We start from the raw sequence: 14230 nt of genomic DNA, 5'->3' as shown, positions 1-14230 counted from the left end.
CCCATAACAAATATACAATATTTTAATGCTCTTGGTGAAAAATACATACAAAATCTGATTCAGAGAACAATACCAATAGACTCCATATTTAAGGCAGAATCATACCAATATTTATGTGACTCTCTTGTAGTTCTACCAACATTGTGTCTGCTGACTCCAAATCTTCAACATCATCACACTTCAATAAGGATTCAAACACTTCATTTGTTTGGTCAAAATACTGAAATCAAACACACAAAATTTTTAACATAAAACAGAAATTGCCTATTTTATGTTAGCAGAGCTTGTGATATAAAAATGCTGGCAAAATTTACTGCACTGAAGATTATAATGCTGAAATGAAACCTAAATTATAATACTGTAATTTAATTAAATTTAGGCTAGTGTATAGGTTACTATATGATGGCATACTAATCACAGAACTTTTTATCTATTTAGTGAATAATGAGAAGAAAGAATTATTATGAATCCTATTTAATACCAGTATAATGATGTTTACCTGGAAGGAATGAAAGAAATCTCAGCAAAAATAGTCTTGAAACAAGTACCTCTCAAATAAAAGTGAGGGCCATTAGTGCTGAAAAACCTGTTAATTATGTAGCTTTTATACCATACTGGGATACTGGGAACGACCTGTTTTTCAAGTGCCTGAGCACTGCGGGTCCCAACTTTCGTTAGCCACAGGACAACCGAACACAAAAAAACGCGGACGAACATCCATGGCTTGAGTGGGATTCGAACCCACGGTTCCAGCGATCAAGCGGCACAAGGCCCACGCCTCAGACCGCGCGGCCACTGTGGACCCCATCACAACATAACATCCACTATACTATTTATACATATTTTAAGCACTTCAGAATATTCTGCTGACAACTCCTTGGAGTAGAGTTGCTTGGAAGCATTTCATTGAGGCTCAACTTGACAACAGTAATGGCATGGCAATCATATTGCTTACAGTTCTACAATTGCCTACAGGCATACTGCCTACAGTTCTAGTGAGAGCTAACCTCCGAAACAAGGCGAAAGAATCTGAGTGAAGTGATCAGCACATTGCGGCGCCTCTCAAGCCGTGTTGCAAAACTGCGGCATACAAAGTCCATGAAGTCTCGTTGTGATTTTAGGTCCTCTGGCAGTGCGATGTCACAGTGTGGAAGTCTGTCTATCTTGTGCAGCAGCTCCGCATATTGACCATATGTGTCCTGTGACAGCATGGAAGGTGAACTCATCACATCCCTGAATATATAACTGTGGCGATCAGGACATTATTTAGACCTACTTTTCATCTCATTGTAAAAACCAGGCAACTAAACTCTACACTATGTGGTTGTTTGTTTGGGTTTTTTGTGGATTACTTAATAACACTGTCAGTAGCTCAGACTATATACAGTAGAATGACTTACATACATCTTTATTACATTCCATGGATCCATAAGTTAGTCAGATGACAATAGGATGTAGAATAAGTCACAATCCAATTAATGAATGCTGGATTGGAAAGAAGTGGTCCTAGCCCATTTTAAGGTACTGTCTTGGCATTTGCTTTGAGGGACTGAGGAAAACCATTAAAAACCTCATGGTAACTTGTCTCCAGGCTGAGATTTGAACCCAGGACCTACTGAATATGAAATGTGAGTGCTAATCACTTGGCTATGATGTTCAGTAAGTAGTTATATGACAATGCTAACAGTATTTCTGACAAAAGTATACACCACAGAGTGGAAGGTAAAAACAGATGTTGTATTTTGACATGCATTTGGAATATGAAATGCAGTGATCATTTTAGCCAGAAAATGTAACGTGAAGAGACTTCTTGGGAGACCAGGAGTAAAGAGGAGGATAATACTGAATGGTGTCACAAAGAAACAGGGAAAGAAAACAATTGACTGGATTTAAATGCCTAAGGATACAGATCCTGGGACAGACTTTGTGAATGCAGAAATTAACTTTGGTTCTATTAAAGCAGGAAATGTACTGAGATAGGTGAGTGGGATATTTGGGATGGTGGGAATCACCTTTCAAGATATGCAGGCATACACTTTCCATGCAATGCCCTGAAAAATAAGATTTTAAAGGTGCAATTCATGTCAGAGTATAGAGTGTTTCAGCACACATTCTTTTGCACCTTCACATTCTGGAATGTTCTTAGCAGTTATGAATAGTTTTGATCTCTAAATAATGAATGTTGACATTACTGATTATAGGAAATTGAAAACTGTGATTTTGGTGTGATTTTCAATGGCATACACCCCTACTGAATTTCATTATTATCTGTCCAGAGAAACACAATCAGACCTTTTTAGAAGAATTTCTGTGACTGCGTCCCATGAAAACCCATTTTGCTCAAACATACCCTACATTGGAGCTCCAAGGTCTCATGCTCCTGCCTCAGTTCTTCTGCAGAAATGATGTCAAAACCAACTTCCTGCTGATCATTCAGCATCATTTCTGCTGGACCTAGAATCCAGTTGGTGACCCGGGTGACACCCTCCTCAAGACTGCTGATCTCCTTGGCATCCACAAAACTCTTCTCCATGTCCAGCCAGGCCTCCTCAGTCAGCGCTTCCTTGCCATGTATGATTTCTAGCAGGCGCTTCACCCTGTCCTTTGTATCTAGAACATCTTGTGGTGTCAGGACCTCTTTCCTTTGCCTGTGGTCTTCATCAGCCACAATCTGCTGGAGCAACTCTTTGCCTGGAATCAGCAAACACTGCATTGTAGTATTACAATTTTAACTATTTCTTGCAAGACCCATTTGCAAATGCCTTCTTATTAAAAATAACAATAAACTGAGAGTCATTAAAAGTCTATAGGTCTCTATTTTTACCCCTAAAGAAACCAGCATATTTCATGTATGACAGTAACAGACCCTGTCAAGAACTACACACACTAAAAATGTAGGCAATGAAGATTGTTAGCAGATGCAGAAGGTGGGGGTTTTATGGTCAGTAGGCCTATAGAAAACCCTAAGGCCAAGAATTTCTTAAAAATATTACAATGGAAATGGTAAAAATACTGAATCAGAAAACACATACAGGTAGTCATTAAATATCCCGTTATGTTGAAAAATCTCTTATCAGTATTACCGTGGAATCAATTACAATTATTGTTTTGCAAAACAGATGCACACAGTTATAAACATTGTCCTTTTAAGATATAGTGTTGAATGCAACATAAAAATGTTTATGAACGGTAATTAGGCAAGAACTTGGAAAGAGAGGATTAGAGAGATTATACTGGTAATTTATTCTTTGGATGGTCAGTTCTTATAGACCTCTTGGCAAGGTTCGTCACTGTAAATTCTTTTTTGATTCTGCTCTTACCATGGTATCACTGGCACTAAATAATGGAAACAAACCTGCCTCCAGGACCTTGTGGGTTAGGTCCTTTGTGGTATCAAACATCTCTCGGTTGAAGCTGAGTGCCTCTTCCACACTGCTGACTCGCACCCCAGCATGGAACCTTGTGAGTTGCTGTCGCAGTTTTTCCAGGTCTGAGACCACTCCCTCAGCCTCCTTTATGAATGCTTCCACATGCTAAAAAAGTGGTTTGCTGTGAGGACATCATTCAGCAACTCCACACTCAAGGACTCCAGTACCCACAAAAGAAATATAAAACAAGCAATACATACTAAATGTAAAGCAAAAGTAACTTGGTTAAAATTACAGTCATAGATTTCTACACACTATTGCAAGTACTGATTACTTTCCAATCAATGGATATAATGGTTACACTGCCACGACTATGTTATCAGAACCTTGTGTATAGAGACAGGTAAACCAAGGGAGGAAAAGAATAATAATTACCACTGAGTGGGCTTTAATATCCTCTGCAGCTTAGTTTACATTACATTTAAATATTTTTTTATAATTGGAAATTATAGAATACAGTTAAGTGGTGTTGACTACACCTTTGCAATGCTGATCATGTAGATTTCTTTTTTTCATATTGAATATATTAATGCTAACAGAGAGCAGTCAGGCCACCCCCAATTAATTATCATACAAGTTTAGTTTTTAATGGTTTGGATTCTATCCCACACACTGCCATTAATATAAAAAATAAAGAATTATGGAAATTAAGAATAGAAACAACACTAAACAGTTGTGTAACTTACATTAAATACATCTTGAACAATAAACAAAATCCAACAGAAATAAGTTGATTCAATGTCTTCTTCATAAAAGCCAGCCATTAGGCCCTAACCTTAGCCAGTTGACTACAGCCTACTCTGTTTCTAACATACAACAAACACAACTCTCAAAACTCAATTTTTATCTAATCAGAAATTAAATTAATGTCAATAAATAGGTTGACTGACATGTTTACCTAACACATCATAAAAATGCACTTTCTATAATACTCTCAAGTCTGTTAAATATTATAGGGTAGAAATCTCAGATACCAGCAGCTCACATACAATGCGGTTCTGTATCCACTGATTGTGGTTATACGGCCAGGTGCCTCCTAGGTCTTCTGGAACCTGAGACATGTCGATGTACTTATGGAGTCTACAAAGTGGAATGTACACCGGCTGGAATATAAACAGAACATTAAATCACAAACAAATAGTTTTATTTTCTGTTATGCTTGTCCACTAAAGTTGCCACAAGAATAATACACTGTCTGTCCCTCCATGAAGATCTTGAGTTTAACTGCTAGACTCCTCTTTACATGTGTAAATCTGGGTTTGGCACTGCTCATTTCTGAACATTTGCATTCTAAAAGTAGGTACCAATACATTAATCCACCTCATAAATAAGAAGCAGTTCATTACAATCACAGTTTTCACAAGCATTTCCTGCAAGCAGTTTTCTTGTAAATGTACCTTTTTTGTACTGGCACGTATCTGTTATAACTTATATGAATTCGGGTTCCCAGATGTTACATAAATGAGCATTTGATCCACATTTAATTTTGTCCAGTCCAACGGTTGTCCTATTTATTTCACATTGTCATTTTCTTTTACCCATGCCTCTTTTGTCTCACCAACTGTTTGTCCACTGGTATTTTTTGTTCAGTTATGAGTACCACCAGATGCAACTGCTATGAACCTCCTGCAACAGTTTGTGTGATCTGAGCTTCAGCATAACTAGCTTTCAAAATTAGCACCTCATGGTGTATGTTATGGTTTATAGTACATCATTCATTATAAATGTATAGCTTTCACATGTAACATTTGTAATATGCTGTAACTGTTGCAGACTAGGTGTGGCCAAAACATGTATTTTGGAAATAAAAGAATGGAAACATGAAAAATAATGGAATGTTGTGTAAGTGTCAATAAAATTTCCTTGCTTTTTGGGGTAGCTGATGATCACTAGCATGTTTATAACAGCTCATCAGTAATTTATTTAGCACAGGAGTGATGGCTTCTTATACATCCTTCTAGGCCAAGGTCTCCCAACTGAACTCTGCTTCATGTTTTCCAATCACAATTAGGCATGTGTTTCTCAACTCCATTCGTGCTACATGTCGTGCCCATCGCCCGACTGTACCGTCCTTACCTCTCCCTCCTTCTGCGTGCGTGCGCAGTTATCCACCCGTTGTTTGTCCCAGAATGCCTCCGGCCTGAGCACAAAGATGGCGGCTGCGTCTGCGCCCATCGTGACTTCCACCTGCCTTATGCAGGCACGCGCCATGCGCCAGGCGCTTCGCGTCGCGTCCAGTACCAAAGTAAGCCCGTTGCGGCGAGTTTCGGCACTGTAAGCACATAGGCTGAACGTTAAGTTCGTATTCCTCTACTATAGGCTACGAACATAGAAGACGAAATGGAATTACAAATTATCAGGTTACTGAAAAGAGTAAAAGGACAAAATTCAAGCACAAACACACGTACCGAATTGGATGTTGTACACAAACACTTTTATTTTCCATTGAAATACCCGTTGAAGCCGAAGCTCATGAAAATAATATTTAAGCATTTACATCAAACCCTTAAAAAAACACATAACACTCCACCATTACAAAGATCAGCTGACAAACGCTGTTCAGGTAAACAACCACTCTTTATCCTGAGAACCATTCGAAACCCACTGAATTTTAAAGCACCAATGGCCTTCAAAGGGTCAAAAGTAATGGTGAGTACGTGAGATTGAGAAAAAAACATTAAATAATTTTACACAAAAACATTAACCCACCTTTCGATATTTTATATAAGTTTGTCAGAAATAATAAAGATATCATCCCCCTCCAACCTTTGTTTCAAGTAAAAATAAGCCCCAGGCGAAACGTTTCAAATTTAGTCTTAGTGTGTTCATCACTTGCTTAACATTTGTTTCCGATATTAATAAGCTTACTGAAAGAAAGTTTTATATTACGTACATAGCCGTTTTTTAATAAACTGAACTGAACTGAAGTAATGAAGTCTTTTATATTACACTCTTGCAAATATACAGATGTCCCGTAAGTCTTAGACAATAGAGCACCTCAGTTATTTGTCATGACACAGAAAAATGTAAGAAGCAAAATTTGTTGCAAAAAATGTGTTTCCATTCTCGAGTGTTGAATTTTTTTACCTGGGACAAGCAGTTACGGCGCCACACTCTTCATGTCACCAGTAGTACGAGATTACGGCCATGAAGATGGCTAACGATGCACTTTATCTGATCAATTTTGTGTATTTCATTGAATGGAGTACCGCTAAACCACGAAAGCAATACTCTCTGTTTTTCAAAGTGTTAGCCGTGCTAACACGGTTGACATGAACACTCGGCTCCTGATGGCAATCTTTCACCCAGGATTACGGAGCCTTGGGCCAGCATGAAAAATCATCTGCTATAAAAGAAATAAGTGAACGAAAAGTTTACCTGAATATAAAGATAAAGTATCTGAGGACAGTGTCCAAGTGATCCTTGTTCCAGAACTGCGTCTCAGACGGTACTGGTACCACCAACAATGGGCGGCCCTCCAGGTCTCTGCCTCCCGGAACCGTGGCGTTCCCAGCATGCAGCGCTCCCAGGACGTCGGCTGCCTCCATCCTCTCCTAGGCAAGAAGCTATGTTTCATTGATAAAAATTTCAATGTATCATACCTACAACAACTCTGTGAATTTCAGTTCAAATGTCGATTTACTATTGCATGTGAGTGGGATGCGACTGAATCCTGTTTAACTGCGACTTGAACCGGCTGTATTGTATCAGGAACTGGCGATGATCAGATAATATATCCATGAGACACTGGTGCAATGATAAGCAACGGTATGCTCCTCTGTACTGCCCTAGGATTGAGCCCGAGGCTCTGTGGCGATAAAGAGGCGTATGACCGACTGAGATATGAAACAACAGGGACAAATAAAAGTTCAATTTTTCTTTTTTTACCAAGATACCATTTTAGTCGTTGGTTCTTATATTTTGGTAAAATAAACATATTAACGGCAATACGAGGTGCGATCGGAAAGTTTCAAGACTGTGTCAATAGAGGGCGAACAGGATATAGTACGAGCTTCTGCCGCTAGGGGGGTGCGGCCTACATTCATAGTGAATCAGTGTGCCAGCCGGCATCATCGAATTGGCATTTGTTTCTTAGTTACGGGCGTTTTGATAGTGCATTACACCGACCCTCCTGCGATTTCGGAATGGCGTGTGCATCAAATTTTGCCAAAGACTCGCCAAAACGGCTACGGAAACCTATGAAATGCTAAAGCAAGCATTTGGGGAGTCCGCAATGGGTCGTGCACAAACTTTTGTGTGGCATTCACGTTTTAAAAATGGCCGAACCTCTGTCGATGATGACGAGCATTGTGGACGACCATCTTCGAGCACAACGCCCGAAAATGTTACGAAGATTCGGCAGGCCATTCACGAAGATCGACGTCGTACCATCAACGACTTGTGCAACATTGTTGGGATAGGCTATGGGACCTGTCAGCTGATTCTAAAGGAAGAACTCCACATGCGACGCATCATGACAACGCGCCAGCGCACACCGCCCTCAAAGTTCGGCAGTTTTTGGCCTCAAACACCATGGCCGTCATCCCGCACCCTCCTTATTCGCCGTGTGACTTCTTCCTCTTCCCAAATATGAAAATTCAGCTAAAGGGAAGGAGATTTGAGACGATAGAAGAGATTCAGGCAGAATCGCAGGTGGTGCTTGACAGGCTGACAAAGAAAGATTTCCAGGGATGCTTCCAGGCTTGGCAGCGGCGCTGGGATCGTTGTGTTCACTCCCAGGGGAACTACTTCGAGGGTGATGGATGAATTTAATACCTGAGATAAGTGTACGGGTTTTTATAGGCGCAGTATTGAAACTTTCCGATGGCTTCAATTTGACGGCAAATGTGGTAAAGTGCAAGACAGGATATGCACAGACACATATGCAGAATCCATGGCTTTCCTAGTCTTGATTTATTACCTCATCTAATGACTACTGCCTGTCTGTCTACTCGGCAAAGCAGGCAGGTAACACGTTTTGCTTAACGCCGACAAGATAATGAACTTTCGAATTTCACGAGCAGAATATGTGTCTATGTTTCGTAATATACCCCGTTTTGTACGATGGCAGAATTCTCTGAGAAATTAATAAGTTCGTGTAAAGTAGAGTTAAAGTTTACTTAATTGTAACAGAGTGAAACTCGCCCAACAGCTATTAGTGCAGAATTTCCATACCCATTTCATCAAAATTCAACAACTGATTTGGAGCATTAGAATGATGACAAAAATTTGGAAATAATCTAAGATGTTCTGTGCATTACTGAGTTCGCTTCATGCTCATTGTGCAGGGCGCGCATAAAAATCGAGATAAAGATGTGGGCAGACATACTTTGTTACAATGTTGATAACATGTATTATAGGCCTATTGTTTTCTACCACACAGATAATAAAAGTTAAAATAAATTAGTTAAAACTGACACGTAATAGATAAGAAAACGCAATGACACTTAAATTATTTTCATTGAACCGTTCACACAAACCTATAATAATAAATTATCTTACTGAGGCGACATGTTTCGGTGAAATTTAAATCATTATCTTCAGACGTACGTATAATGTCAGTTACTTAGATGAAGTGTTGCAGAATATTAATAAAATAAAATTTTAAAAATGTATCCATTTAACGAAACGTCGCCTCAATAAGACAATTAATTATTACGTGTTTGTGTGGATGACTTATTTAAAACTAATTTCCGTATGTTGCACGACGTCACCTGTTAATCGTATCACCGTGGTGCTAGAAGCAACCCTCCTCATCGCCAACAATGCATCACCACACTGCACTGTTAACACACTGGTACAGACTAAAGCTGAAGGAGACCACAATCACCTGGAAAACTGATGGAGCGTGTTAAAGCATCAGAGGGTCTTGTCTTCTCATTGGTCGAGATCTGTTGCCCCAGCCTCCAGCTGCTGGCTACCTCTCACCCACAGCATTCCGAAACAGAGAACGGGATTTTCTCATTCCTTGACACAGCAGCAGGGTCAACTTTAGCTCAAAGCTGGGGCCCTGCACCCAGCCGGGCTGACCGACTGCACAGTGTCACAATACTTTCAGGAGACGTTCGCATCATGAACAGTTAACACGAACAGGTTGGTGTAGCGGCAAAATTAGAGACTTGTACCTGGTTCGAATCTCAGAGAGATTCGTTTTTCGTGACGTTTTCAAGTTCACAAAAAAATACAACCTTTGAAATAGGCTACGACGCCTCCTTCCAAGTACTAATTTACTCGACATTCATAATTATTTTTTCATCCTACTAAACACTATTATTATTATTATTATTATTATTATTTAGTGTTCTGTCTGACGACAGGTCCATATGAACAGGATCCTTCCATCCTTTTCTCGGACTGGGACCTGTTCATATACGTTCTTGGCAGATGATCCAGAAGTGGTTTGCCATTGCCTTCTTCTGTGTGTGAATGGAGTAATTGTTGGGATGCCACGGAGGAAAACTCCGTGTTGCCTAGACCACGGCCTTGCCCAACACAAGTTATAAATTCGGGCACCGCCGGGAATCGAACCCGAGACCCCAGGATTACAAGGCCAGCGTTCTAACCGCTAGACCACCGTGGCCGTACTAAACACTATACTGTGTCGTTTATAACCTGTGAATTAACATTTAAAAACATATTTTCTCCTAAAAACTGCAACCAAGTATTATGTACGAGATTTTATAGTAACATTCCATACATGTCCTGTTTATTTACAGCTAGAGCCAAAGTCTGGTCCTCCGACCACAACAGTTAATCGTGTCTATGGTGACCAAGTGTAAGATAGTATTGTCGGCTACATTGTATCTGTTTGATGATCTGATGATTCCCACGGTTTAGTATCTAACATGGCAGAAACAATTTGTAACTGTTATATTTTAGTTTTCATTTGCCATAATTTAATAAAATAATGTATTTTTAGGCGCATTTTCAACAAAAATCTAAAAAAGTGCTTATTATTTTCTTCATGTATATATCTTATTATTGCCCTTATTTTGTCCAACGCTAGTCAACTCGCAATTCTACGACGTCATGATCACCCTGAGCAACAAAATGAAAGAGAAGAAAATGATCGGAACAAATAAGTCTCAAGTTGAGTGTGATTGGAGTTGAGTGTCGAGGTCGACGTCCGTGGATGACCAAGAAAGTATAGCCTGTCGGACCAGTGCAGGTCGTTGTCTGGGTTAAACACATCATTTGATTTAAGACTCTCTGGCTTTCATGTAGTAATGTGTGCTCCGAAACTGTAACTGACCTGTCCCCGATGACCTTCAGCGGACCATAACGTGCGGCCACACACCCTTCTGTGGAGGTAATGTTATGGATTATGGCTAATATTCTAACCAAGCGTATTGACAGATACACCGTTTCATTCTCCCTTTTCCTCCCACAGATTACGCTCAAGCCTGTTCTGCCTTTGTAGTTATCTTTTGGTATCCATCATCAGGGTGATGATCACTCTAATGGTGGAGGAAGTATGACCTCTGAAACGTTGGTAAACTTCTACCAGACTACACTGCGCAATTACCAAGAAGAAGTCATCTTCAATCGGCACGGAAATATCAACATCCTTCTACTGAACACCTAGAGGTCATCATAAACACGAACACGGTAACCATGCAAACACAGAGCTATTGCCATTAGCCTTAAAGACACACTCTGCTAATTAACAGCCTGTAACTAAAGTCTGAGTTATAAACTGTTCAAATTGTTAAGTAACTTCATAATTACACTGTAGAGTAAGTGAAGCAGGCCGTGAAGTACCTTTGTATAGCAAAATGGTGTTCTGGCTGTCTACAATAAACAAGATCGTTCATTTTGTGTATTCATTCCATTGGCAGAATACAAGAGACGGAATTCCCGCTAAAACAGCAGTGTCAAAAACATTAATCACTTCTAAGACTTCCGTCTTCTGGGTTGTTGCGCTGTGTAGTCTGGTCGATGTTAGCCAACGTTTCAGAGGTCATACTGCCTCCGTCATCAGGACGATGAGTATGAAGATTTTTGTCTTCTGGGTTGTTGCGCTGTGTAGTCTGGTCGATGTTAGCCAACGTTTCAGAGGTCATACTGCCTCCATCATCAGGGCGATGAGTACGACGATTTCTGTCTTCAGGATTGTTGCTCTGTGTAGTCTGGTCGATGTTAACCAACGTTTCAGAGGTCATACTGCCTCCGTCATCAGGGCGATGAGTATGAAGATTTCTGCCTTCTGGGTTGTTGAGCTGTGTAGTCTGCTCGATGTTAACCAACGTTTCAGAGGTCATACTGCCTCCATCATCAGGGCGATGAGTATGAAGATTTCTGTCTTCTGGGTTGTTGCGCTGTGTAGTCTGGTCGATGTTAGCCAACGTTTCAGAGGTCATACTGCCTCCATCATCAGGGCGATGAGTATGAAGATTTCTGTCTTCTGGGTTGTTGCGCTGTGTAGTCTGGTCGATGTTAACCAACGTTTCAGAGGTCATACTGCCTCCGTCATCAGGGCGATGAGTATGAAGATTTCTGCCTTCTGGGTTGTTGAGCTGTGTAGTCTGCTCGATGTTAACCAACGTTTCAGAGGTCATACTGCCTCCATCATCAGGGCGATGAGTATGAAGATTTCTGTCTTCTGGGTTGTTGCGCTGTGTAGTCTGGTCGATGTTAGCCAACGTTTCAGAGGTCATACTGCCTCCATCATCAGGGCGATGAGTATGAAGATTTCTGTCTTCTGGGTTGTTGCGCTGTGTAGTCTGGTCGATGTTAGCCAACGTTTCAGAGGTCATACTGCCTCCGTCATCAGGGCGATGAGTATGAAGATTTCTGTCTTCTGGGTTGTTGCGCTGTGTAGTCTGGTCGATGTTAGCCAACGTTTCAGAGGTCATACTGCCTCCATCATCAGGGCGATGAGTATGAAGATTTCTGTCTTCTGGGTTGTTGCGCTGTGTAGTCTGGTCGATGTTAGCCAACGTTTCAGAGGTCATACTGCCTCCATCATCAGGGCGATGAGTATGAAGATTTCTGTCTTCTGGGTTGTTGCGCTGTGTAGTCTGGTCGATGTTAGCCAACGTTTCAGAGGTCATACTGCCTCCATCATCAGGGCGATGAGTATGAAGATTTCTGTCTTCTGGGTTGTTGCGCTGTGTAGTCTGGTCGATGTTAGCCAACGTTTCAGAGGTCATACTGCCTCCATCATCAGGGCGATGAGTATGAAGATTTCTGTCTTCTGGGTTGTTGCGCTGTGTAGTCTGGTCGATGTTAGCCAACGTTTCAGAGGTCATACTGCCTCCATCATCAGGGCGATGAGTATGAAGATTTCTGTCTTCTGGGTTGTTGCGCTGTGTAGTCTGGTCGATGTTAGCCAACGTTTCAGAGGTCATACTGCCTCCATCATCAGGGCGATGAGTACGACGATTTCTGTCTTCAGGATTGTTGCTCTGTGTAGTCTGGTCGATGTTAACCAACGTTTCAGAGGTCATACTGCCTCCGTCATCAGGGCGATGAGTATGAAGATTTCTGCCTTCTGGGTTGTTGAGCTGTGTAGTCTGCTCGATGTTAACCAACGTTTCAGAGGTCATACTGCCTCCATCATCAGGGCGATGAGTATGAAGATTTCTGTCTTCTGGGTTGTTGCGCTGTGTAGTCTGGTCGATGTTAGCCAACGTTTCAGAGGTCATACTGCCTCCATCATCAGGGCGATGAGTATGAAGATTTCTGTCTTCTGGGTTGTTGCGCTGTGTAGTCTGGTCGATGTTAACCAACGTTTCAGAGGTCATACTGCCTCCGTCATCAGGGCGATGAGTATGAAGATTTCTGCCTTCTGGGTTGTTGAGCTGTGTAGTCTGCTCGATGTTAACCAACGTTTCAGAGGTCATACTGCCTCCATCATCAGGGCGATAAGTATGAAGATTTCTGTCTTCTGGGTTGTTGCGCTGTGTAGTCTGGTCGATGTTAGCCAACGTTTCAGAGGTCATACTGCCTCCATCATCAGGGCGATGAGTATGAAGATTTCTGTCTTCTGGGTTGTTGCGCTGTGTAGTCTGGTCGATGTTAGCCAACGTTTCAGAGGTCATACTGCCTCCGTCATCAGGACGATGAGTATGAAGATTTTTGTCTTCTGGGTTGTTGCGCTGTGTAGTCTGGTCGATGTTAGCCAACGTTTCAGAGGTCATACTGCCTCCATCATCAGGGCGATGAGTACGACGATTTCTGTCTTCTGGATTGTTGCTCTGTGTAGTCTGGTCGATGTTAACCAACGTTTCAGAGGTCATACTGCCTCTGTCATCAGGGCGATGAGTATGAAGATTTCTGTCTTCTGGGTTGTTGCGCTTTGTAGTCTGGTCGATGTTTACCAACGTTTCTGAGGTCATACTGCCTCCGTCATCAGGGTGATGAGTATGAAGATTTTTGTCTTCTGGGTTGTTGCGCTGTGTAGTCTGGTCGATGTTAACCAACGTTTCAGAGGTCATACTGCCTCCGTCATCAGGACGATGAGTATGAAGATTTCAGAGGTCACACTGCCTCCGTCATCAGGGCGATTCAGAAGACGTAAATCTTCATACTCACCGCTGTGAAAACCTCAAATCTTACATTAATCACTTCCTTTGTTACATATCACTGGGCCACTTCATGATGCTCACAAATTTCTTCATATTGTTTAATACAGAAGACATGTGGCACGAAAGAAGTTATGAATATCGGTAACACTGTCACTGCATCTCCTTCTCGGTCTCCAAATAAGAGCATAGAAATTGAATCATCTTAGTGGAAACATCGACAAGCGTTTATAATTTATTTTCTTGAAGCTTTTCAAGTGACTCGTCATAATGTTT

At 41.2% G+C, this 14230-nt stretch overlaps 1 protein-coding gene across 20 annotated transcripts in view; it reads right to left on the bottom strand.

Annotated features, from left to right (window-relative positions):
• LOC110827690 (uncharacterized) overlaps nt 1-9199 on the bottom strand; it is a 335660-nt gene extending 326461 nt beyond the window's left edge. For 18 of the 20 annotated variants that reach the window (XM_087351718.1, XM_087351723.1, XM_087351722.1 and 15 more), the window contains exons 1-7: nt 6807-6982; nt 5505-5700; nt 4403-4531; nt 3356-3533; nt 2351-2691; nt 1008-1199; nt 106-220 (exon numbers count right to left, since the gene is read on the bottom strand). In XM_087351718.1, coding sequence (XP_087207844.1) covers nt 106-220; nt 1008-1199; nt 2351-2691; nt 3356-3533; nt 4403-4531; nt 5505-5700; nt 6807-6976 — 1321 coding nt within the window. In that variant the 5' untranslated portion in view covers nt 6977-6982. Of the gene's footprint in view, nt 1-105; nt 221-1007; nt 1200-2350; nt 2692-3355; nt 3534-4402; nt 4532-5504; nt 5701-6806; nt 6983-9142 lie in introns of those variants that run through there. The other 2 variants (XM_087351739.1, XM_087351720.1) reach the window with 2 other exon arrangements.
• Nucleotides 9200-14230: the final 5031 nt, after the last annotated feature.

Source organism: Zootermopsis nevadensis, unplaced genomic scaffold, assembly GCF_977971745.1.
Source record: "Zootermopsis nevadensis isolate Lab colony 2312 unplaced genomic scaffold, Znev_1.0 Znev_ptg000020l, whole genome shotgun sequence".
Classification (NCBI taxonomy): Eukaryota; Metazoa; Arthropoda; class Insecta; order Blattodea; family Termopsidae; genus Zootermopsis; species Zootermopsis nevadensis.
The sequence above is the reverse complement of the archived record's forward strand: the minus strand, read 5'-3'. Positions and strand labels throughout refer to the sequence as shown.